The 26459-nt window shown below is 42.9% G+C and overlaps 1 protein-coding gene across 13 annotated transcripts in view; it reads right to left on the bottom strand.

Annotated features, from left to right (window-relative positions):
* RYR1 (ryanodine receptor 1) overlaps positions 1-26459 on the bottom strand; it is a 184423-nt gene that overhangs the window by 63611 nt on the left and 94353 nt on the right. For all 13 annotated transcript variants that reach the window (XM_073641635.1, XM_073641639.1, XM_073641642.1 and 10 more), the window contains 35 exons: positions 25478-25573; positions 24632-24750; positions 24409-24542; positions 24080-24321; positions 23315-23507; positions 23023-23239; positions 22108-22212; positions 21878-21981; positions 21528-21611; positions 21290-21449; positions 20234-20381; positions 19870-20075; positions 19384-19558; positions 17368-17576; positions 16927-17288; positions 16353-16482; positions 11895-12055; positions 10576-10741; positions 10371-10457; positions 10046-10272; positions 9041-9932; positions 8540-8740; positions 8343-8451; positions 6942-7091; positions 6520-6793; positions 6302-6416; positions 5122-5254; positions 4937-5031; positions 4714-4849; positions 4444-4630; positions 4199-4310; positions 2093-2213; positions 1794-1963; positions 1437-1657; positions 100-190 (listed from right to left, as the gene is read on the bottom strand). In XM_073641635.1, the coding sequence (XP_073497736.1) occupies positions 100-190; positions 1437-1657; positions 1794-1963; positions 2093-2213; positions 4199-4310; positions 4444-4630; positions 4714-4849; positions 4937-5031; positions 5122-5254; positions 6302-6416; positions 6520-6793; positions 6942-7091; positions 8343-8451; positions 8540-8740; positions 9041-9932; positions 10046-10272; positions 10371-10457; positions 10576-10741; positions 11895-12055; positions 16353-16482; positions 16927-17288; positions 17368-17576; positions 19384-19558; positions 19870-20075; positions 20234-20381; positions 21290-21449; positions 21528-21611; positions 21878-21981; positions 22108-22212; positions 23023-23239; positions 23315-23507; positions 24080-24321; positions 24409-24542; positions 24632-24750; positions 25478-25573 (6332 nt within the window). The remainder of the gene's footprint in view (positions 1-99; positions 191-1436; positions 1658-1793; positions 1964-2092; positions 2214-4198; positions 4311-4443; positions 4631-4713; positions 4850-4936; positions 5032-5121; positions 5255-6301; positions 6417-6519; positions 6794-6941; positions 7092-8342; positions 8452-8539; positions 8741-9040; positions 9933-10045; positions 10273-10370; positions 10458-10575; positions 10742-11894; positions 12056-16352; positions 16483-16926; positions 17289-17367; positions 17577-19383; positions 19559-19869; positions 20076-20233; positions 20382-21289; positions 21450-21527; positions 21612-21877; positions 21982-22107; positions 22213-23022; positions 23240-23314; positions 23508-24079; positions 24322-24408; positions 24543-24631; positions 24751-25477; positions 25574-26459) is intronic.

The raw sequence follows: 26459 nt of genomic DNA, 5'->3' as shown, positions 1-26459 counted from the left end.
TAAGGTACCCTTCTAACAACTTGGGATCGTCCAATGTGGAGCAACCCTTTACAAAGGCCATCCATGGACTAGAAATATACCTAAAAAGCATGCACTCACCTTCAACGGCATTTTGGCAAACTCGTTGAGAATTGGAACGTCAAAGACAAGCCTTCTCAACAGATGCTGCAACATGGATGGACGGAGGTATCTAAAACAGAGAAATTTAGGCTTATAATTACGACCAAATGGTTGACACGAGGCAAGAAACGAGAGCGCAAAAATCTATACAACCTAACAAAATGTAGAGGAGGCCATGGTATAAACCCAAAATGGGAGGCAACAACAGAATAATATTAATATGGATCTCAACCCCACAAAGGACAAATAAATTGGCTCTGTTGCCCCAGGATGTGTTGTAGACAGTCGGCATATCTCCATAGATGAATACTGGATAGTCAGATGATCTTTCAGTCATCTGACTTCTTGGTATAAAGTATTGAGGACAATATCTTTCGGAAAGGCAGACTCGGTCAAGTCAATACACTAAATACATATAAAAGTCATCCGAACCTGGAGATTTGGTTGGAATCGGCCAACCATCCAATGTGCATTTAGATGAGCCAATTGTAGCCCGATGAATTAGCACTGATCGGCTGTGTACAAGTTGATTGTCATTTACCAAACTATGAATTGCCGATCCGATTGTTCTGTCCCCCTAAAGCATTATGTGTTCTTCAGCACATACTGTATACACCAGGAAATGTGCTGCTGATAAGAAATTATTTTTAAGTCGGTATAAATGATCGAACCACCCAGCAAGCAAATGTTTTTTCAGTCATCGGGTGATCACTGGCATTTTTACACAGACCAATAATCAAGAACGAATATTTGTTCATCAATCATCGGCTTGAGCGTTTATTTTGTTGTCCCCATAGAGAACACAGGAACACTTGGGAGACCAGTCATGAAATTGGTGGGGCCAGGAGAGATGGCCATTTCAACAGGAGTGGATCGCTCCCCTTCCACCTGGCTTCCCGCTAGCTGATGGCAGAACACTCCTGATCAATCGATAGTTCAGAACATGGGCATCATTGTGCCTCTGGCCTGGACTGTGCAAGTGTTGGCAGCTTTTGCTCTGCAGGGGGTATGGAGACTGGAGGAGGGTATGGAGACTGAAGCTGGCCAAGTCGGATGCTAAGAATGCACTCCATCAATCCGGTCAGCTTCAGAGCAGCATTTACAAACTTTATTGGGAAAAGCTTGTAAGTGCTGTGCCTATTTGGCCCCAGCTGCTGGACTGCAGAGGTGGCTGGTAATCTAGGCATCAAGCGGTAGATCAAAGAGGATTTTTACCAACAGGTGAACTGCAAAGTTGCTAATTTTTCCAAGCACTTTGCAATTTTACTAATTTAAGATGATGACAATGACCCATTAAAGCACCGCGTGTCTTGTACCTGCACAGTGCCATCAGACACTCCTCGATAACATCTCTCTGAGCTTTAGTTAGAGAACGTCCACGGGACAATCGGTAAATTGTGTGCAACATGGAGTCCACCATTATAGCCCGGTGCTCAGTGCCGGCAAACAGTGGCGCACATTTGGTGATTAGAGGTAGAACCGCCAAACACAGGTATCGATTTAAGGCCAAGGCCATTTCTGTGGTGCTGAATGCGGCCTGGGATTAAAGGAAGAGAGAACATTAGCCATCTTATTCTAACGCCTTACAACCACAATAAAACAATCCATGCCATGGATTTGGTTGTTGGACGTATGACATGTTGTACAATTTTTCAGCCTATTGAACTACTTACAGTGTCCAGAGCCGCCGTTGCTCTCATATCAGGTAAGAAGCCAACTTCTAGAACTTGTAGAAGGAAGTCCTGATTGTCAATGCCATAGACACGATCCAGGAAAAGAACCATTGGGGCCTTATGGTCTGGCACAAAGCTGGCAGACATTTTTGGCTCGATGATATTGCCATCTGGTAAAGAAGAGTTTATAACAATGAGGTGTGGTACTGTCCAGTATCTATGAACTAATCTTAGATCTTTATGTCCTACATAAACGCTAGTCAACGCCAAGGTTTCAAAGTCTAAGAGCTGTATCTCACCCTTTCCAAATGCTGGTATCTGAAGGGGTAGACTAATAACTCCAACCAAGTCTTCAATGGGCACCAGAGATCGAAGGATGGCTCGGATTCGCAAGGCTTCACCCTTTCCAGCCTGGATCAACTGAAGAAGTATAGCGAAATGTAATCAAGTTATAGAAAGGCTTGGAATAACCTAGTTAATTTCTCAAAGAGAATGGACCATCAGAATATGGCCCAATGTCAAATTATTATAACAATTTTTTTTTATTTTTTTTTGGCAAAGTTTTTTTTCCATATCACAATCTTTATTAAAAATAGAAATCTAGCTATATTCACACAAACCACTATTTTTGTTTTTTTTAGGCTACTTTCCTGTGGTTTCAAGGAATTCACACGTACATTAGCAGCAGTGAAGTGACTCTGACTCTATCTTTTGTACTGAAGCATTTAATGAATGTTTGCAAATTGCGTTTCATTGTGAAGGAAGGTGGAGCTGTGAACGTCTGTTGTGATTGGTGGATCAAGTGTCATCAGCTGTGTATATGTGGCACCCTGAGGGCTCGGTTGCTACAGAGGTATTGCATCTCATCCAGATGTGTGATATCTCACTCTCAGGTAAGGATGGAGTGAAGATCAGGACCCCGACAGCTGCATGCATTACACCACATTTCCGGGGGGCAGGGCGACCGATATGCTCCAAGCAGAGCACGACAGTCCCTGTCCCTGGCTGGAGTGGGGGGAGGGAACACTGAGGAAGGGGGAACCCTGTAGTGCAGGAGCAGGGAGGAAGTAGTTCCTGTGTGCACCTAGAGAGAGGTATAAAAAGCGGGCACCATCTTAGATCAGGGTTGAGTCTGAGAAGAAGTGACCGGAAGCAGAGGCTCTGCATGAGCTCTGCTCCAGAGGCGGACCTAGTAACTGAGGCTCAAGCCTGGAGAGGAAGAGAAGGGAAAAGGAACGGAGAAGGCTCCAGGAACAAGGAACGAAGGGACCCCAGGGGTGTGGACCGGCTGGTAGCCACCACACGCCCGAATCTACCTGCGTGGAGGGGTCAGGCCAAAGGGGGAGACCGGTCCCAGAAACTAGTGGAGGCGGGGAACTACCCTCAGCTAGAAACCGGAGGCTGTGACATTTTATGTGGCGCAGCCCCTTGCCATACCCGTTAGGAAGGCACCACATAGGGTCAGGGAAACGGAGGCCAACGTTTACCCGCCAAGGCCCGAGGCAGCCGGACAGAAGCGTGGTCACTGATGGGGTATGACAGGCCAGAGGAAGGACACACAAAGGGGGTCCTGTGAAGTGCTCCAAAGTTATCTGGGAGTTGGCCGAGCCCCTTACCTGGTGAGCACAGTGCGACGCGGGACGTTATGACCAGCTGAAGTAACTTGGATAAAGAACTGTGAGTAAAGATCCTGAACTGCATTACAGAGACTCTGAGTCATTACTCCCGCGCACCATCACTCCCAGCATCCCCACTTGCTGCCCTGAGGCTATACTCCGCCCGTGGGGAGTTATACTACACTCTGCTGCGCCCACAACACCAGCCTCAGCGGTCTGCACTGCAGCGGCGGTTCACTCTGACCGCAATCCACGGGTAGCGTAGTCAGACATTTAAAATACAACAAACAGACTGCCATTCGGTTTGACCACCCTGAGCCACGGACCAGGTCACCGCCACGCGGAGACTACAACCCCCAGCATCCCACAAAAGGCCCGGTTCCGGGTTCCCCACACGGCCCAGGGGGCGCGTCATATATAGATATTATCAGTTATTGTAATCCTGCCTCTGATGATAATGAGACTGCTGAAAACTCTTCCTGAAAGGACAGGTACTTAGAGTCTAAAATAGCCCCGGTGGTCAGTGTGAAAATTGCAAGATTACTATTTTTTCAAAAAAAGAATGTGAAATGGAATAGTTAATAAAAAAATACATGATACACTAAAATCTGATTTAAACGATAGGTCATTTTTTGATGACACATTCCCTTAAAGAGAAAGCAGAAGGTGACAAGATTGAATAGCAAACCCCCATAAAGTAGAGCAAAAAAGACAAATAGACAAAAAAGCCAACAACTGCAAGAACAAAGTACATGGTCAAAAAAAAAAGAGAGGCCTCTTGTAACTTACATGCATTTCTGGAGCACAACGACCCAACAAATCAATAAGAGCCGAATAAAACGACATGATGGCATTACCAAGGTGCAAGCGATTTTCTTCATGAACTTCCTCCCCACCATACCTAGAGAATAGATGAACAAAATAATCACCTAATATTACCAAAGTTTAGGGCGTAAAGGAAAGAGTGGATGGATGAGTATGGTGATATCGGTAAGAAGACCAGTTAGTAGAGGTGAATTGTATTCTTCACTCACATCTCCCTGCGTCGGTCCTTTTTGACGGTGGGACCATCCCTAGCAGGGTCCTCTGAGATCTTGATGGCTTCCTCAATAGCAGCTAGCAGCCCGTTACCGCCCTCTCCTCTGAGTGCCGGGCCAAAACACTCAGGTCGTCGAATGAGCAGACGTACCACCACATTGGCATTCTCCTCCACGCTTTCTCCTAGAAATCATGTAGGGTGTTTAATCTTTTATGAGACACCGAGTGGAATTTCTAGAATTTGTAAGTCAGCCATTCACACTCACCGTTCACAAAAACAGCAAATCGAAGGAAGTCCAGGTACCTCTCCCCTCCTCCGGGGTTCCAGCCAATGTCAGGATACCCTTTGGCTAACAGCATAGGACAGCTCTGTAGACCACAGCCGGCCAGATAAGAGACCACCTGCACAAGGAAAAAAAGGGAATTGAAAATGGAATTTCAAACTATTTTTAATCTATTCTGCTAGGGCCATAATTAATATTTTCTCACCTTCTCCAGGTCCTGTTCTTGAAGAGCTAAAGCTAACTCATTATTATCAATGACAGAAGCAGCAGCTACATCTAAAGGAGTAGACCCTCTCATACCTGTAAGGAGAACCCAACAAGAATGAACACTTTTGATTTTGGTCTTGACTCTACGGGTGCATTATACGGTATTTGCCAGGATTTACTTACCCAAACCGATACCGCTATTCTCCAGCAGGTAGCTAAGGTGATCAAACATTGCTCTTTGGTTCTGTCGACTGATTCTACAGAAATAGCAAAGGAATCTGCAGCAGTTGGTGACCATTTTAGGGAAGCGAATCTCCTGGTTAAAAAAAAAAAGGAATGAAATTTTATTTTTGCAAAAGAGATGAGAAAATTATCAATTTTGGATTTTTTTTGGAAGGAGCAAGAAAATAACTGGAAAATTGATTTGTCCTTTTTGATTTATGGACTAGTTAATTGATTTGATTAGTTGATTTCTAGCAGAATTGAGCAAATTGAACACGTGTTGAATTTTTAGGAATTGGCTAAACCTGACAAACCTGAACAGTATGTGATTGCCATTTTAAACATTGCAGAAGATTGCATCAGCCAGAAAAAGATAAAATTACATCGGAAAGCTTCCCCATAATGCCTTTCAGCTGTTAAAACATATGGTATATCACAGCCCGTCCAGAATGACTATCATAGTCTTTATAAAAGCCAAGGTAGGGAATGCAGCAGCTGTTTTGTGGTGAATCGGGATAGTGATAGGCTGTCACAGCTTAGGAAAAGTGAGAATCAGCCTTAACATACTGAATAAACTTTACAGATAGTGTGTGACAGTATAGAAATGAAAATACATCCATTTACCCAAAGCCATATATGTTGAGGTCACTTTGACAATACTAAGGCTGTGTTTGTTTTAAAGGGTTTGAAAGGGGTTTGTTATTGTCCCCGGAGACCTCAGAGTTTTACCCATGTCTTCTCAGGGTAATTGGAAGCTTTGGAGTACTTTCAATTCGCAGCAAATTGACTCACTGTCAATTGAATTTCCCATCAAAATTTGGTGAGCTGGGTGAGATTGAAACTCTAAAGGTTTGATCATCACTAAGGCTTAGACATTTTGCAAGACTCTTTGACTTACAGGGTAGTTAGCTCCCTCCAATAAGTAACACTAGTGAGATAGTTTGACTTCCTTCTTGTAGATGGCATATTTGCATGCTTTTTCTGAGTCTATGAGACTCTAGACATTACCGGTACCTCTTAAGAGCTAGTGGCCCACAAAAACCTCAAATGTCTGAAATAAGACACCTTAAAAAGTCAGATCCTGTAATCTCTAATTATCAAATCCTCCTCAAAGTTATGATGTAGTCACTTGTTGACTTACCTTTGATTCTCCTCCACCCAACACATTGACCATGACTTCCATTACAGTCTCATGCATTCCCAAAGCTCGCATTAGGTTAGGATGTTGGTAGAAGACCTTGTTGTTCATGATGTTCCTAAATCAGGGAACAGGAAAATGTAAAACTAAAACTAATAAAGCCAAAATTGAAGCAACCTTGGGTTACTCAGTTGTTGCCCAATCAACGTAATGGTACAGACCCAATACTCTGTATCATCAGGTTCTCCTCCTCAGGTCCCATTTGCACAATGAGCAAGGAACGGATTTGCCCCAGACTCTCCAGCAGGTCCATGGTGTCTTCCACAGATACTGCATTGATGGTGTAGGCTTTAGGTAAAGCCCGGATAAGTTCTCCCAGTCCATCGTACTGACGGTGTAGCAAGCTGAACATCACTCGCACCAGCTCAGGGTTTTGGATGAAGGATTCCTGTGCCCAGTGTACCATGGTGTGAGAGATCAGTTCTTGCAAGGTACCTGAGAAAAATAGTGTAAAACTGGACAAAAGTTTGCATTTCCAAATTTGACAGAACATACTGTATATCCTATCCCATTGTACAAATCATAATATCCATATGCATCCATGGAAAAGGCTGCAAACTATACTTCCATAATCTTCACTTACTGGGTTTTGGCTCTTCTTCTTCTTCTGGTTCAGGTTCTGGTTCTTCTTTTTTACCCCGCAAATTACGCACTTTTTCCAGTAAATTGGCAAGACGTCTAGTTAGACTTGTGTCTTCCTGCTCTTCCTCCTCTTCTCCTTCCATTTGGACACCTATAATGAAAACAGTTGTACAAAACGCATCTCCTATATATTAATATCCAGAAACTTCCCCCTCCCCATTTTTGATTTATGTTGCCAAAAACGAGAACAATAATGTACCTTTGTCCCCCATTTTCCTTTGGTCGTGAGAAGTTGAATGAAACAGTTGGACTTGGATGCAGCCTGCCACTCCATTCATAGTGTGTGGCACTGGTGTAAATCGACGTGCCAGCTGCCATGGTCACTCCGGTAGAGAATGAATGGAGTGACAGGGTGCAGGCGAGGTTGAACTCATCCTGGCCTTGTGGTGTGGCCTGTATATTCCCATTGGACAATGAGGAATCTAAGTCCAGGATTCTGTGAGGTTTCCAATATTGGGGCCCATGTTGATCTAAAAATTAGCTATCCAGTAAATAAGGGATCATTTATGTAGACCCAGGGCAAGAAAATGCCAAATAGAAAAAATGGGGTCCCTTGACTCCAGTTTGGCTCTCTAGAAAAAAAAGTAGAAGGAGTGGAGAGGTGACCAACTAAGATTGTGACTAGGGATGAGCGGACCCTTGGAAGTTCGGGTTCTAGTACCTGACTGAACTTTAGTCCAAAGTTCGGTTCGGGTACCAGAACTGTACCCGAACTTGAACCTGAACCCGAACCCCATTGAAATCAATGGAGATCCAAACTTTGGGATTGGAAAAACCTTTCTTTCTCTTCCCGGACTTCCCCTGGAACTTCGAACATTAAAATGGACTTCTGGGAGAAGTCCGTGTTTGGAGTTTAGCACCGGACACTAACTGTTCGGTACAAACCCCAAACTTTTAATTTCAGGTTCACTCGTCTCTAGTTGTGACTCCTTTTTGTACTTTTTGGAAGTTATTAAGTGCTAAGGCTGCTTCCCCAACTTTCATAATGTAAAACAGAGAGAGTCACATAAAAAGGGAAAGAGGGGACACCAAATTTTCCAGTAGGTGAATATCCAGAACTTAACATATGAGACACATGCAGTAGGTCTCAAACATGTGTCTTCACTTAATACAGATGTTGCCCATGAATTAAGAATGAAAGATCAGTCCCGGAGGAGAAAGAATCAGATTTCTCTGATAAGATATATTACAAAATTGATTATTTTCATGGGCACTATTGATTTATGAAATTAAAATTAAAATGCCGGTTACAGTAAGTTTTATTGTGATCATTATGAGTGGACCAGAAATGGTCGAGAAATGGTGGAGCACCTCTGCTATAGAGCCATACAGCCGTACATACCACAGTGGGACAGAAGGTCAGTGTGAAATTCAGTCAGCTCATCTCGAATTTCTTCAGGTACAGGACATTCTTCTTCAAGCATGTTCTTGAAGTTTACCAACATGTTAATCTGCAAAAGAACATAACAAAACATAGATAAAATTGTGCATGTGGAATGTGAATAAAGCATTATTCTATGGTATCTCCGCAACTATCACCTGTTCTTGCGGTGGAGAACGGAACTCCCTTGTCCTGCGAGCGGTTTCCGCTGCTGACATGGTGAAGGCCTGCATTAGCTCTCTGTAACGCTGCCTCTGATTGGTTTGCAGACTGTCTACATGGCGCTCAGAGAACGCGATGATGGCTTCTACGCGATGTTGCAACTCTCGGTCACAGAAATATTGTAGTAAATTACACATCTACAGAGAAAAAAACATGTCAGTATATGTTATACAGCAGATTTATATATGGTTTTGTGGGAAAATATTACAATAAACTCTGGGCTTAGGAGTCTAGTGGGCGGTCTTCTTAGCGATTGGCAGACTTCGTATGAGTAGGCCCACCTACTAGACTCCTAAGCCAAGAATGGGCAGCAATAAAAATAATGAAGCTTTCCCCACAAATTTATATATCAATCTAATCAGCTTTTCCTGATCTGTGACATGTTGCCCACATACCAGACTGCATATTCAACCTCATGGGTCTCCATAATCTCCTACCTGCAACTTTACAGACTCTGGCAGCTTCATCTGCAGTAAACCTTCTTCTAAACTTTCCTCCTCTTCTTTGTCCTCCTGCTCCCCAGCCTCAACTTCTTTTTCTTCACTTTCTTCTTTCTTCTCTTGTCCTTCTTCTTCTTCTTCTTCTCCTTCCTCCTCCTCAGCACTTTTTTCCGTAGCCTCTTCTTCGGCACTTTCACCTCCACCTTCCTCAGCCTTCTCCTCTTCTTCTGCTGGTTCTTCTTCTGAAAATACATTGGGCTCTATCATCTTTAAGATGTGCCGGACATCGTCGTCCTCAAAGACGCCCATGATAAGAAGAGTGGAGATCAGCTTCAGCACTGGTACAAACTGGAACTCGACGCTTCCTCCAACAGGATCTCTGGTGTGTTGTCCACCATCCAATACGGCTTCGGTTAACATGTTAATTGCCTTGATTTTAAGGATATCCAGTGGGATGAAAGGGCTGTTCTGGTAAAGCTCAGTGCTAGTGCTGACAAAGCAAGTATGGGAAAAATGGAGTTCTGGCTTAAGGCACGTACTCATGCCAACGCCAGGTAATCCATGCTTCTTGCTGTCATTGGGAAAAAGCTTGATGCTCTTTGTCTGGTCTGTCATTGGCACAATAAATTCACTGTTCATGGTCAGGCGTGCTCTCTTTGCAGATTCCAAATGAATGCTAATGAGGAGGTCATAAAAGCCACTTCGAAGAAGACCTGATAGGTGGTTACTCTCAATGGTGTAAAGTAGCTGAGATTCATTGACATGGCTCGTGAGGGCATGGGCTACTCGGTTATTTCCAAGGGCGCAGACAGAGCCGTAGAGCTTCAGGGTATGGTAGTGGAACTTCAGCATGTCCAAGCGTTCGGACAATTCAAGAATATCAATACACCTGCAATGAAAATTAATCCAACAGGGTCTATATCACTGCTTATTTTTGGGGAAATTTTATGGAACAGTTTTGGATTGGCTTGCAAGACATCCATAGAATCGAACTGATTTTACCTGTTTTCTTCTGGTATATGGAGAGCCATCATCATGAGTGGTTCTGTGCACTCCACCATCCAGCCATGCCTATCGCTGACCTTTCCAGAATCTACATTTAAGAATTCATTGGGCATCCGACTCCATACGACAGGCGTTAGCATCTGCACGTCCAGGCGGGGTGGGCACTGGGGAACTGGGTTCTTATTTTCACTACGGAACATGGCTGCAGATATGGGCATGATGTTCTAAAGGTGGAACATTAAACAAGGAAAGATACTCAAACACAAGGTCAAATATGCTCCTCGGGTACCAGGAGTTGAGAGAACATTAAATTTTTCTATACCTTTAATTTTCCCAGTTCAAACTGAAACAAAGTTTGGCTTAATGGTTGAACAAAGACAGCTGGGAAAAGCTTTGTGTTGGGTTCAACCTGAGGAGAAAGACAGAGAAGAAGATTAGCTAATATGTGAAGTCAACCAGATTTCTAGCATTTTGGATACAGAACAAAGCACGATCAAACAATAAAGTAAATTTCAGGATTTTAGTACCTGGAAGAAAGTATTGACTTCTTTCCCATTAGCTGTGAAGGTCATAAGCCCAGTGGCTAAGTCGATTAAACAACCGATCACAAGATCCTCTTTTCGGACTCGAGCTTGCTGGGTATTGTTGCCGAATTCTCCACCCCAAACCATATAACAATTGCTGCGCTTGATGCTGAGAAGGTAAGACAATTTATATGGTTGTGTCTCCAGAACTAGGAAATTAAATATTTCCATTTACTGAGCCCAAGAATGGGCACTATGCAGCCTACGGAGCTTCGGGGAGCCAAGGAAGCTGATCACAACCGTCAGACTCCCACCGATCTGAAACTGAAGACTTATCCTAAGGATGGGTTATCAATCTCATGGTGCTGGATGACTCATTTAATTTTTATGAAAACTAACAAAAATAAATTTGTGTAGCATAAGGGAGTAATAGGGGTGGTTACCCTAGGTGCCAAATTTTTTAAAAAAACTCCACTAAGATTATAAAAATAAGAATTACAATTACTTTTACTTTTTTAAAAAAAAAAAATAATTCTAACCCTATCTATAGTAAGGGCTATGGTTAGGGTTAGGGCTAGAGCTAGGGTCATTAAAAAAACTTACATAGAAACACAAAATATGTACCAAAAAAAAAAATGTTAAAAAATATTAGAACAATGTAAAACTTTTTGTTTTTAAAGCTTTATGTTGGATTTCAGGAAAAGCAGAAAACATGCTAGAGGATTTCTTAAAATGCAATACATGTACGGCTTAAGAGGTTCAATGACTGAAGAAAAAATCCAGCTTCATAAAAAGTTCAAAATTTGTTTCCAAAGCAGCTTAAAAGTTATTAAAATCCATAGTAGGTAAAGCATACGCGTTTCGAACGCTCATGGTGTTCTTTATCAAAACGCCATGAGCGTTCGAAACGTGTATGCTGTACCTACTATTTATTTTAATAACTTTTAAGCTGCTTTGGAAATAAATTTTGAACTTTTTATGAAGCTGGATTTTTTCTTCAGTCATTTTCTCTGCTTGCCAAGTGATCCCTTGGAATCCCTGCTTCAGGCGCCATTAGCCCGGGTAAGCTGGTACTATCTCTCTCTTTCTTAAGAGGTTCAATACTGAATGAGTGGAAGGGACTCTGAGAGTTTTAACAATCCACAGGATAAGGAGCGCAAAATACTTGCCTTGCCCTGGCATTGGCATTACTCCACTGCTTGGTGTGGACACTCGTAATTAAAAAAAAAAGAACTGTTCTCTTAAACTTGTGCTCTTATTGGCCTTTTATATAAAGCAAGTTTCTTCTTCCAGCTAAGGTTTCACCATCTTCCTTCACTTACCTGTTATATATATTCCCTTTGTCATCCCCCATAGTGATAGTGGACTGACGGACTTTATTTAGGTCAAAATTCATATCATACAGATGATAGTCAGGAGTCACCCAACCGATCCAGACTCCTGTGGGTTCTTGGCCAGCATATACTCTTATGGAGTAATAATACTATAAAAAAAGAAAGAAAAATAAATGTATAATAACTAATTTAAAGTTATTGTTTTATATATACATTTTTGTCCATCTTCTTTTATACAACTGTGGCGCCCCTGAGGGTTCGGTCGCCACAAGGGGGGATACTGCAGCCTGTCAGCAGGTGTAGTGTCTCCTCACCCAGGTAAGGAAGGTGCACTAATCAGGACCCTGAATCTACATTCAACACTACACACTCCTGACCTATGGGAGGCAAGTATGCACCATAGTGTTGCCTCAGCAGGATCACAAGTGGGGGGAACCAAAAGTTAGGGGAACCATGTAGTGGGTGAAGGGTAGAACACAGTTTAAGTTTACACACATAATTTGATATATAATAGCCAGCCATCTTAAGCACAATGTTCTTTGATTGTGGTCTTTACAGCTGGCAGCGGCCTTGTGTAGGAGCCTTCAGTGTGCTGAAGATGCACGGTCCTCGTGCTCTGACCTTGACACGAGGAGCGGGAAAGAGTTAACAGTGTCTCTACCCCGGTCAAGTTCGCTTGCTTAAGAAGGTCGGACTCTATAGTGACAGCTCCACAAGCAAAAGGATCCCAGGGAACACGGACGGAGCGGCGTACGCCACCTGTACTCTCCATTCTGGCCCTGCCAGAGGGACTCCTGCTGCAAGAGGGGTACCGGCCCCCGATATCTGACTTTGCCACTTCACGTCTCTGTCAGAGAAGCCCGGAAGGCTACAGTGGATCCCGTCGCGGGACGGACGGAACAGCAATTGCCGCCGTGCCCCAAATCTGTGCATAGTCCAGAGGGAGACCCAGCCTTTGCACGCACGCGGACAGGAGAGGTCAAAAGGGACAGTTTAGGAACACTCAGAGGGTCCTGATCGAAGTGCCTGAATATCCTGGGTGCGCTGAGCCCTCGTCTCTGGTGATCGCAGTAATCCGTGAGGAGCAGGGAGAAGCCTTGCTGCTGCTTACAAAAACGTGAGTAAAAGACCTGGAAGACTACCCCTAAGGCCTCCGGACTCTTTATTTCTGCACTGCACCACACGGCACCAGAGTATTCCTATAACTACTCCTTCCATCCTCCTGCTCCCCTGCCCTGAGGCCCTGCTCTGCCTGTGGGGAGTCATAACATCTCAAGCTGCCATAACATCCAGCCTCAGAGGACTGCTAGCAGCGCTGGTGGCGCATCACCAGACACCGCAGGTGGCGTAGTCGCAATTCCACCACTCGTCCTCACCAACACCGATAGCCCATTATTTTTAAATTGTGATGGCCCTAAGCACGGAGCAGGTCCGGGCCACGGCTGCACCCCATCTCTCCATCACAGGACCCGACTCCGAGTCCCCCATCTCCCAGGGTAAACAAGGGCTTCCGAGAAGAGGCGTCACACAACCCCTGGATAAAATTATGGAATCACCGGGCTCGGAGGATGTTCATTCAGTTGTTTAATGTTGTTGAAAAAAACAGATCACAGACATGGCACAAAACTAAAGTAATTTCAAATGGCAACTTTAGGGTTTTAAGAAACACTAAAAGTAATCAAGATTAAACATGTGGTACTCAGAAAGGTTAATTTTTTTCAGACGAAGCAGAGGGAAAAAAATATGGAATCACTCAATTCTGAGGAAAAAAATATGGAATCACCCTGTAAATTTTCATTTCCAAAACTAACACCTGCATCAAATTAGATCTGCTTGTTAGTCTGCATCTAAAAAGGAGTAATCACACCTTGGAGAGCTGTTGCACCAAGTGGACTGACATGAATCATGGCTCCAACACAATAGATGTCAATTGAAACAAAGGAGAGGATTATCAAACTCTTAAAAGAAGGTAAATCATCACGCAATGTTGCAAAAGATGTTGGTTGTTCACAGTCAGCTGTATCTAAAATCTGGACCAAATACAAACAACATGGGAAGGTTGTTAAAGGCAAACATACTGGTAGACCAAGGAAGACATCAAAGCGTCAAGACCGGAAACCTAAAGCAATATGTCTCCAAAACAGGAAATGCACAACAAAACAAATGAAGAACGAATGGGAGGAAACTGGAGTCAATGTCTGTGACCGAACTGTAAGAAACCGCCTAAAGGAAATGGGATTTACATACAGAAAAGCTAAACAAAAGCCATCATTAACACTTAAACATAAAAAAAGGTTACAATGGGCAAAGGAAAAGCAATCGTGGACTGTGGATGACCGGATGAAAGTCATATTCAGTGATGAATCGTGAATCGGCATTGGGCAAGGTGATGATGAAGGAACTTTTGTTTGGTGCCGTTCCAATGAGATTTATAAAGATGACTGCATGAAGAGACCATGCAAATTTCCACAGTCATTGATGATATGGGGCTGCATGTCAGGTAAAGGCACTGGGGAGATGGCTGTCATTACATCTTCAATAAATGCCCTTGTTTACATTGATATTTTGGACAGTTTTCTTATCCCATAAATTGAAAGGATGTTTGGGGATGATGACATCATTTTTCAAGATGATAATGCATCCTGCCATAGAGCAAAAACTGTGAAAACATTCCTTGAAAGAAGACACATAAGATCAATGTCATGGTCTGCAAATAGACCGGATCTCAATCCAATTGAAAATCTTTGGTGGAAGAAAATGGTCCATGACAGGGCTCCAACCTGCAAAGCTGATCTGGCAACAGCAATCAGAGAAAGTTGGAGCCAGATTGATGAAGAGTACTGTTTGTCACTCATTAAGTCCATGCCTTAGAGACTGTAAGCTGTTATTAAAGCCAGAGTTGGTGCAACAGAATACTAGTGATGTATTGGAGTGTTCTTTTTGTGTTTATTTTTCATGATTCAATAATTTTTTCCTCAGAATTGAGTGATTCCATAATTTTTTCCCTCTGCTTGGTCTGAAAAAAATTACCCTTACTGAGTACCACATTTTTAATCATGATTTCTTTTAGTGTTTCTTAAAGCCATAAAGTTGCCATTTGAAATGACTTTAGTTTTGTGCCATGTCTGTGATCTGCTTTTTTTCAACAACATTAAACAACTGAATGAACATCCTCCGAGCCCGGTGATTACATAATTTTTGCCAGGGGTTGTATATACAAACATTTTTGTTGTAATAACATATATTTTAATTCCCTTTTTTGTTGTATTTTTCTTAGACTTCTATTGTATTACTATTCGATTTTCTGTACATGAATATAAAGGCAGACATTCTGATAGAGCTACTGTTAACAGCATTCAGAGATTTGCTTTACAGCTGCCATATGAAACTGAAGTCTGGAGAAAACCCTTTGTCAACTATGGAAGAGTGTTGTGGGCATGCTCTATTATATGTGCAGAGGTCACTGTGCAGGGAGGGAGGAGATGAGCTTGTGACCATTACCTATTGTGAATGTTGAATACAGTGTTATTTGTATAATGGTGAAACTTACAGATATTGACATGAAAGATGTAAAAAATTAGAACATGAAGATTTGTAAAAAAAATAACTTGATTTAAAAGGCAAGTGATTTTCTGATGACACATTGGGGGGATTTTATTAAAAAAAATATATACTCACCTTATTAAATAGCCCACTGGAGTAAGTTGCTCCTAATTTAATAAAAAGTGTGAACTCTCCTACAATACGCGAGATAGAAAATCAAACTGCCATATATTTGATCTCAAATTTAGGCCAATTTTAGTAAATTTGTTTGGCAATGTGTGTCTCTGCCCCATTTTCCATTATCTTTACCTACTTTTGAAAAAAAGCAGCATGAGTGTTAGAAAAAGTAAAAAAGTTACACATTACTGTGCAAACATGGCGTGTGCCAAAATTTGCGACTTTTCTTTATTCCAAAAAACTGTTTTTAATTTTTAAAGGATTGTCTGAGGCTTACATATTGATGACCTGTCACTTAAATGAGAGATGAACTGCAGTACTCAGCAGCCATCACTAAAAAAAATGCACAGAGTTGTGGCTTTTTGCAACATACATTGCTTACATTGGCCACTGCCGGTGCAAATATCAGCAGATCATGGGGGTGCCAAGAGTCGGACACCCTCCAATTTCATATTGATGACCTATCCAAAGTATAGGTCATCAAAGACTTATGGACAACCCCTTCAAGAAAAATACATTTGGTGTTACACATAAATATATGTAATACCAAAAGGTATAGCTAGGGTGACTGTCAGTCATGTGCCTCGGGTGTGTGCCCCGACAGGCACCAATAAGCCATTATGCCATTTCCTAGTGTATAGAAACACTAGGGCAGGTGAAGGAAAGTCTAACGAAACCAGTAAGTTTATTTTAAGGACATTGGAATATCTTGACTATTTAGCGTACCGTAGTAGTGTTCATGATGATCTCAACGTCATCTCTATCATCAGGTACTACGTCCTTCATTAAGCGAGGCATGGTTGGTACAACAGGAGGTGGTGAGATAAACGCCGGCTTCTTGGCTTTAAAGAGGAACCTGAAATTAGATCGTAAAAAGGAAAATCAGAAAATGCTGAAATATTCCAGATGGTCAGTCTGTATGAGATCGTAATTAGAGATGAGTGAATCGATTTTATTTGAGGCTCCCCAAAATATCTTGTAGCCACCAGATAGTATAGCACAGTCAATTAGAAGGGTATATCATAGTCTGTATAAAAGTCTAGGCAAGGGAATGCAGTAGAAGAACAGTTTCCATCCGTTTACTCATAGACATATATGTTGAGGTCACTTGGACATTACTAAGGCTGTGTTAGCTTTAAAGAACTTGAAAGGGGTTCAATACAGCCATAGAAGATCTCAGAGTTTCACATTTTTTCAGGGAAGCTTTGCAGGATTTGCAATTTGCAAAAAAATTGTCGAAGCTGGCAAGTTCAAATTTTGAAATGATTTGCTCATTTCTAACAGTGATTCTTGGGCTCACCCTCTCTTTCCTTTGGTCTTCTCTGTAGTAACATCCTTCTCATTCTCTGGCTTTGCCACCTCTTTTGGTGGTTCCTTAGGTGCTTCCTTCTCATTAGTAGCTTCCGCTTCTTTGGGGCCGGCAGATTTCTTCAGCTGCTCAAACTCCGAGTCCATGTCAACATCTTGGACCTCATCTTCAGGTATGGTAAAAGTACGAGTAAGAGGAGTAGCTCCTGGTGTACACTTGAATGTCTCGTAGAATTCAACAGGCATGCTGAGCCTAAAGAAAAGCATGTCGTTGTTGCTGTTCTGAGACCCAAAGGTTTTGTGGGTCACTTTGAGACAAGGTGGGTTGTCCACAGTCCCATCAATTCTTCCAACCTGAAAAATACAGATTAGGTTGTACATTTCTTTATAGCTTTGTAGTTTCTCAAAAACTAATAAAGTCAACACCTCTCACCTCAATGTGACCATGATCTGGAGGCACCGGCACAAATTGAGGAAGGCTCTTACTAAACCATGTTGTGATTTCTCTCTTCATGTTAATAGCAAATGGCTCAAACCCTTCCTGCAGACCACAGATGGTAAAGAATCGAAGACTGCCAACATCCTGCCCCAAGTTTAGTCTACCAACTTGGGACATACCAAGACTGCAAACAGGGATGAAACCTATGGGTGAGACATTAATGAGTGAGAATTTGAGATGGTGCAAATTGACTTGCAGGAACCAGTCCAATGGCCAAGTCATTGGTCAATGAACGTCGGACGGGAGCCCTGAGAAACGCCTTCTACCTGCCGGCATCCCTGGCTCCACTTTTGATTAGCCGGCCTGGTGTAACATTATCGTTACGTTGTTACGCACATGTCACGTCACACCAGGCTGGCTAATCAAAAAGAGTCGCATATATTGGGAAATAAGAGGCGGTTCTCAGGTCTCCCAAGAAGAATAATATAAAGGTTTGTGGGGAAAAAACTCCGTATAACTTTGTATTTTATTAATTTACATCCCTGCTTTTCTTATGCTTAGGAGTCAAGTGTGGCTCCCCTGAAGGTTCAGTCGCCACAGGGGTACTACAACTGGTGGTGCCTCACTCTCTGGTAAGGAAAAGGGTACAGCCCGGGACCCCAACACCTGCATCCAACACTACACTGCTCCAGGCCGGCTGGAAGGGCAAGATGCGCTGTGTTCTGCTGAGCCCTGTCCCTGGCTGGAGTGGGGGGAACCAAGTAGTGGGTGTGGGTGGAGGAAGCAGTTTAGGGGAGCATTTTGTTAGGAGTATAAAAAGGGGGAGCCACCTTAGTTAAGTGAGGAGTTCAGTTGAGTCAGAGGAGGAAAGTGAGGGGAGCAGAGGCTCTTCAGGAGCTCTACTCCAGAGTGGGCCTAGTAAATGAGGCCCAGCGGAGGAGAGAAGAGGAGGGGAGCAGAGGAGGAAGGCTCCGGTAACTGAAGGGGTCCCAGGGGTACGGAAGGAGCAGGAAGCCACCCGTACGCTCCAATCTGTGAAGTGTCAGAGGGACCAGGCCGCAAGAAGGGAACCGGTCCCTGGGCTAGTCGTGTTGCTTCAAGCCTCGGCTAGGAAACCGGAGGCTTCTGACTTTTATGGTGCAGTTGCCATACTCGCATTCTAGCAGCCAAGAAAGGTAGCCGAGTAGGACCAGGGAACTCCAGGTGTCCCTGAAGGATCCGAGGACGCCATCTTGGGGCTCAGTTTGTGAGGCGCAGGGCAGGAGGGAGAGACCCAGCGCGGAAAGTCGGCTGAGGAAAGGAACATATAGAAAGGGGGTCCCGATAAGTACTCTCGAATTGCCGGAGGGACTTCTGAACCCCTGCTTGGTGAACGCAGCGCGGCGCGGGAAGCGGTAACCAGTACAGCGTACCTAAGGAATCCAAAAAGAACTGTGAGTAAAATCGGATGACTGCACTCACTGTCTCTGTCGGTTATTGCCGCCGCGCGATCATCCCTTCTACGCCATCTCTCACCTGCATCCCATCCATCAACCCTGCCTCGGGGGCCTGCTCTGCCTGTGGGGAGCAGGAAACATCCCAGCTGCCATCCCATTACCCCCGGAGGTCTGCAGCAGCGCCGGTAACCATTACCGGAAACCACAGGTGGCGTCACGAGACAAACTAAAAACATTAAAACCCCTTTTAAAGAGTGACCCCAGAGGACGGGCCCGGGAGCCGACTGCCGTGACACCCCACAGAAGGTCAAGGCCCGGGTACTGAGTCTCCCCCATATATTCTCCTGGACGAGACACAAGTAGGCGGTCCTAATCAGTGATTGGCAGAAATCACTGCATGCAAAGCTGTCAATCACTGATTAGGAATTCCTACTAGACTTCAAACAAATAATATAAAAGTTATACTGGATTTTCTACCATAAATTTATATAACATTCCTCTCAACTCCTCCTGCTCTACAATATATGTAGTGCGACAAGTAAGGATTATTAAACCACATTGAAGTCACACTTACCATCTCCAATTTCTATATCCTTGAAGGCAAGATCTGAGCCAGAATCACTTATCAACATCTCTCCATTCAATGTAAACATGATATTCATTTCAGTCAGGTCAATCATACACCCAACGACATCTCCCGGAAGCCAATTACGCCCAAATGGTTCACTACCTACGTGCCAGCGCTGACCCTGAGGGAAGGCAGAGTGAGATAGACGTAAATATAATAAAAGGACATAAAACAAAACATGTATACCATCTAATACATGGTTAAAGGAGCCACTATTCATAATCCTAAAGGTGCCCATACACCTTGATCAGTCACCAACTCTTTGGACTTCTAAGTCACCTCCAAACAGTGTTGTCTTCTGCTGGACCTTTGGACCCCATTTTGCTTCTAAAGCTGGGACCACAGGGGAAACTTTAATTCCTTTTAGGGTCTGGCTAACCATGATGGTTGATAAAATCCATCTATAGGTCCGTATATAATATCAATACATACCCTGCATCCATTAAACACGTAAGCTAGTTCATCAGCTCCAAGTTCCACTTCGGGTCGTACATCAGGTCGAGCCCACCCGACTCTCATTTCTCCTGTTGTGACGGCCTCAAATTCAAAATACCATTTCCCTGATTTCACCGCGTATGATTTCTCGGCACGGAAGATGCGCATTCTTTCAGCCCGAGGCTTTGTTACTCCCTGAGCCGCTGGAGAAATAAGGAATAACACGAGATGTAAGAAATGTGTTATGCGATCACAAAATGTCATCTTTCCTTTATAAGAGCATTCAAAATTTTGGTCCGGATTTAAGAACTTTCGGTGCAATAGTAGACACCATGTAAGCCAAAACTCAGATGGCACTTACTGCTCTCCTGGTCAGGGGGTTCAATATTGTATCCATATCCAATAAGAGTGCGTACAGCCTCACACAGGCTGTCTCTATTGGTTTTCTTGGTCTTTTCATCTAGCAGACTGTATGGCACGAGGCGAGGGTTCCTCTTGTTCTTGATGTCCTGCAAAGTAATTTATCATTTGTTTATTCAAATTCAAATAAAAATTGCTATAGATGTCACAACTGCTTATGGAAATAAGCCACTATTTCTCCAACCCTCTCCCTTTACACAAGCATGCTCGGCTCTGCACCTCAGGCGGCGACTTATATCTCCTGAGAACAAAAGGATTGTCATTCTGAAATCCAACATGCCTGATCGTACTCTCCCCGAAGTTACAAGGCTCTGTACAAATGAAATGATCGGCCGATTGTGCCAAAATTGGTGGGTTCGGCCAACATTGATCTAGTGTTTAGCCAACAGTGATTTAGTGTTGTCCAAAAAAATAGGCATGGTCCACTCATATACAATTGTAGGTATTTTCAAAATCCAATAACTGGCATAAGGATGGCTCTTTCCCATGTCATAATTTGCCTGAGCAAGACTTGAGCGGACACTTCATCTACATTTTCAAAAAGGGTTCAGTCCCCATACACATAAGCAAAAAGTCTATCAAACCCAACGTTTTCAATGGGATCACCAAAACTCCTAATGTGTATGAGGACCTCTCGAGAGATGATGTCAAAGGAGAGAAGGATCTGGCCTCTTGAATTTCAATGGCTGATCCTTTTGTTCTGTGCAGAGATAAATCTGATGGCAGCTCTCATTTAAAGAATACAGGAATGCTCACGCCCTTGTGTATGGGGGAGTCGAGAGAAATAGACGTTGACCAAAAGATCGCTCAGCCAACAGATGTCTAATGTGTATGGGGGCCCAGAACTAGAAGAGTTAATGGGTTTTGAGTTATTAATGTTCTAGTAAAATCATTAAACAGATTTGCAAATCTCAATAATTGTAGTGCAAGGCACAACAAGTAAAAACTACCAGAAAGATAAAAATGAGCTGTAAAGAGTAGGTCGGAGGCTACATACTTGTATTATGCTATATGTCCATCCTTGTTGCACTCGGTCTCTCGCCCAGACATTGTGACCATTTTCTGCTAGTTTGTCCACCAAGGTGTTTTGTGCTGGTGTTAACTTGACGTGGGACAGATCAAGGGGAGCAGGCTTATATCCATTGGACATCATGTATCTACAGGAACAAATGATGAAAGATGACTTTGGTTTAATTATGTCAGGTCACCCATGTCATGACTTTCCAAACACTTACGTTTTGGGAAGCTTTATCTTCTTCAGGTTTTCTTCTGCCTTTTCATCTGCCATGCCCACATGGCATCCTAGAGCTAGCAGGGTCCTATATCGATGACCATGAAGCAACTTAGTATTTATTTTAATAGCAAATTATAAATGATAGATAAATACATTAAGCTCTATTGGAAAGCAACTCTGGTCCCATGCACATGTCTCTGGTTTCTAACAACTTCATTGGGTCTCCAAACCATCACGTAAATGCCAATGTATATCCATAATTCATCCATCAAAGTCATCCAAAAAATCTCAAAATGAATGAGACACAAAAGTAAGGAAATCCTATTGATTCTACACTAATTAAATGCTTACTTCAAAGTTTCTCCAGACATCAGCAAGTTGTAATTTCTTTCTGGCTCCGGCAGACTATGGAAGTCAAGGAGACATGGATGTAATCTCTTGTTGTCATCCCGAATCTAAAAAAATATATAACAAAATAAAAAAAGTTGCCTCCTTATTTGGCAGGAATGTGAGTATTTATGAAAGTGGAGCTAATGTTTGGAAGCTAGTAACATCACTTGAGAACACAGTAGGACACTCACCGGCCCATAGGTCCATCCCTGTTCAATTCTTGTGAGGGCCCAAAGTTCATGGATGTTTTCTGCCAACTTTTCACGAATTCGTTCCAGGTGAGGAGGAAGGACAATCTACAAAAAGAGGTGTGGGAAATTAAATTGACATAATATACGTAGAGTAATAGTGGATATAGCAGATTTGGGGGTTCTTTTCGCAGGCCCTCATATATGGTGGAACCCAACCAAACCCAACCACTTTCCCTATATTGGCATCCACAGGACACACTATTACTTTTTAGGAGCACTTGTAACTTTTTTGGGGGGATACTTTGGGGACATTATTACTATTTATGGATCAATATTTCTTTTGAGAGGACCCTTTGTGGATAATATTACTAGATAATAGGGTACTTAGAGCAATATTACTTGGTAAGTGGGACGTTGTGACTTTTTAAAGAGGACCTTTGGACACTTACGTTTTGGAGGCAATTATAACAATGACCCAAATATTTCTGAAGTACAGTATCATACCATGCTGACACAGTAATAGGGACAATGGGGCACATAATTGGGGACATCAGTTGGATGGGGTGTTTACGTAGTTTGGGAATAGATGGGGATGGGAAAATGATACTTGAAATGTGTTTGTGGTACAAGCGTGCCAGTCAAGTTGTGACTGGAAGATGAAGTCTTGATGGCAGTTTGGGCTAAATGGAAAAGATTGGAAAAGTGAATAACTCCAATCAGAAAAGACTTCACCTGTGATTACTGGTTTTAGAACTGGTGTCTACCACTTTGTCACTGTATTGCCGCATTGTCCCCTATGGAGGTGCCTCCATAGTTGTAGAGGCGTTATTTTCCCCCATCTCTATTTGCTGAACCCCCAGTTATAGTAATATACTGTAGATTAAAACAGGTTTATATTAGATGTCTTGCTCCTACCTGTATAGTGTCCACCGGGCAAGGAACAAACGAGGTATGGGAAAGGGATTTGGTGGGCCCAAGAAGATTACGAATATCTTGAAAGTCATGTTTGTATTCTTTGATGGGCTCCACACGCATACGATCCCGAGGCAGGAGGGCTTCATAGACTGGAGCGTAGCCAGGTGGCGGAAGGAACTTAAAATCACCGTGTCGGCCACCCAAAAGAAAGCGTATTCTGCACAAGAAAGACCCGAATGAAGTCTTATTCACTTTAAGAGATGGTATTCATCTCATTAGGCACTACACTTACTTGACTCCAGCAGAGAAGCTAACTGCTGGGAAGAAGAGTCCATCCAAATTGAAGTTCTCAAACATGCCTTGAACTGGGTGCCCATTGAAACGGAATGAGATGCTGGGAACTGTCAAGTCCAGACAACAGCTGACCACATCATCCGCGGCCAGCAAATGCTGGTTGTGTGAGGCCACAGGTCGGCAAATTCGACCTAGGAAAATAAGACAAAAAGCATCATTCAGTCCAGTCGCCAAATCCTGTGCCAATACCACTGGTTAACGAGTAAACTCTCCACAGTGCTGCACCACCCTATATCTCCTTCTCATCTATGTCCACCACCCGACCCATGCTCTAACGCAGGGTTCCCCAACTCCAGTCCTCAAGGCCCACCAACTGATCATGTTTTCAGGCTTTCCTTAGTATTGCACAGGTGATGGAATTATTGCCTGTGCAGGTGATGTAATATCACCTGTGCAATACTAAGGAAATCCTGAAAACATGACATGTTGGTGGGCTTTGTGGACTGGAGTTGGGGAACCCTGCTCTAACCTACTTCATAATCTAAACCTGCCACACCCAGCTCTAAGTCTTCTCTCATGCTCTAAAAATTCTCTGGAATGCGCTCCCAGAGACAACCAGATTCTTGCCCAACATCTTCAGTTCTGAGCCATGTTTAACAATGCAAATAACCTTCAAAACCCATTTGGCATCTTTACATGACTACTAGTCTTCATATAAAACCTCCATAGTCCATTAGGTAAAGCAACTAATTTTGGAGTTTACCTGACCAAAGGTGAAGCCCATCAAATGCAAAGGAATACAGATCATCACCCACTCCGTTGGCTCCCCAGCCTTCACCGGCACCAGGGTAAGGACTGTAGCCCTCAGTCAGTGCCCAGCCAACACGCAGATGTGTGGTCTCAGCAGTTACAAAAGGCTCCACGTGATCCACAATGACTTCAAAATACCACTTCTTGAACTGTGTGGATCCTTCACAGGTTCCCAGGTAAACATTAGGTCTCATGCTGGAATATAAAAAATAGATTTGGCAATAATTTGTACAGATCCTCAAGTATTATAAAAAAAAAGTCACACGTTTATAAGCTGCACACCTGGTGACATAGTTGACCATCCTGGTCTGAAGAAGAAGTTCTCTTCGGGGAAGAAGGTTCTCAGTGATTAGATTCTGGTTGGATCTAACAGCTACTCCATTACACACACAGAGAGAGCAGAGGACATCCAGAACCTAAAGGTATGGAGAAAGGACAAATCAAGAGGGCGGACTACCTAAATTGTTAACATGCATACTCATCGGTTGACAAGATTGACACTCACCTTGTGGTTTCGTCCATGTTTATCCAAAAGAGAAATAATGGACTTGATATGATTTTCCTTAATAATGTTCAAAACTTCAGGGCTCTCAATCAATACGCAGTACAAAACTTCCAAAATTCCTGCAATATTAAATTATCTGTATGCAAAGATCCATTTGTCAATAAATTGATGGTTTCAGAATTGCAACTTGGGACTCCAGTGCAAAATGTATATCTGTCTTCACATCTTAGATGGAGCCTAAAGACTTGGCCACCAAGTCATTAATTTGACTTCAATCTATGCACCCCATGTCATTACACCCCTGGATTAATTCAAAGTATTATTTTTTTTCTAGATTTTTTTTTAACCTGAGTAATGAAATAAATATCCATTTAGTGCCGGTATGTCGGTAAGTGTATGGCACGTCATCAATCTCACTCTATACATTGGGTTGGGGTACTATAATGAGACATTGGGCTTTCCCAGTAGGCTGAGCTGTAGGATATTGCCCATAAGAGTTCTACTAAAATATCTAGCGGCGCAAACTCAGGCGCATACGTAGACGCATGGGCAGCTGTAGTCACCCAGAATGAAGGACCATGGGAACTGTCAATTTTGCCTATTATTGAAACTACAAACCTGTCCCTCTCCCAAAAATACTGGAGAAAGCAAGCAGCATGAGCCTAGGACCAGCAAAAGTAGTAAAAAAACAAAACTAAAAAAAAATCACAAAAAAAAGCATATTCTACTTTATCGAACCAGCAAATGTGTGACTTTTTTTTAACTTTTTTTTCCCCTGTGGAGCGCCTCTAAAAACAGAGCTTTATGGCAATTCTTCCTATTCTCTGGTAGGAATGTCTTCGTTACCTGATGAAGCTTCCAGTCGATCCAGTTTGCTGACCACCCAGTCCAAGTTACTGGAGAACAAGGCGCAGTTGGAACGGTTTCCTCTAATAAGTGCAGCTGCAGGACAAAAACAAGGACACAATGAAAATGTAGTGGATCTGCAAAGAAATAGTCAAAAAGTTTACTAAGCCTCAATAATATAAAAGGAACCGGCAGAAATAGAGAATTTTTTTCAAGCAATAAAAGGAAGCAGACCTCTTGGGCTGGTAAGGACCACTGGTAAGGACCATAGTTGAAGTCTCTGGTAATGAATAGTGGCCTGGAGGTACAGTCCTGGATTTTATGGAACCATGGGTGTAGACAGTGGTCTAAAGACAGGGTCTAAATGAAAGGCTGTCCATAGTGTGTCTATGTGAAGAAGACCCGGTGTGTGGTCTGGATTGAGAATACAACTCTTGGAATTAATTCCAAAATGTGTAAAACAATGGATTTACAAATTTACACAAGTTTTAATGGAGGCAAAATCAAAATGGTAGAGTAGTTTCCAAACCTGGACCCACATTGATCTATTTGGAGAAACACATCGCGGGACAGATTTGTAGGCAAAACTATATTTTTCAGCTTCTTCCTAGAATTTTTGGTTTAGTCCCATATGTTATGTGTATTAAGTATATATACATGACATGGACAAAAGTATTGAGACATCTCCTCATTACTAGTGTTGAGCCACCCCCGTAGTGTTCGGGTTCGGTTCGGTTCGTCGAACACCGGGATGTTCGAGGAACTGTTCGTCGAACTGTTCGTGAACACCTTAGAACACCGTCGAACACCGTTAAAACCAATGGCAGGCAAACAAAAACACATAGGAACACATAGAAAACACCTTCAAAGGTGTCCAAAAGCTGACAAACTGCTCAGAAGACGCTTTCTTTAAAAAAGCCGGCCGGCAATTCAGCAGCGGCATACACCGGTACCCGACAATTTAGACATGAAGGAATAGAGC

Source organism: Phyllobates terribilis, unplaced genomic scaffold (assembly GCF_046119375.1).
Source record: "Phyllobates terribilis strain yellow unplaced genomic scaffold, ASM4611937v1 Scaffold_7__3_contigs__length_470593459, whole genome shotgun sequence".
In the NCBI taxonomy this organism is placed as follows: Eukaryota; Metazoa; Chordata; class Amphibia; order Anura; family Dendrobatidae; genus Phyllobates; species Phyllobates terribilis.
Note: the sequence above shows the minus strand (reverse complement) of the source record. Positions and strands in the feature narration are given on the sequence as shown.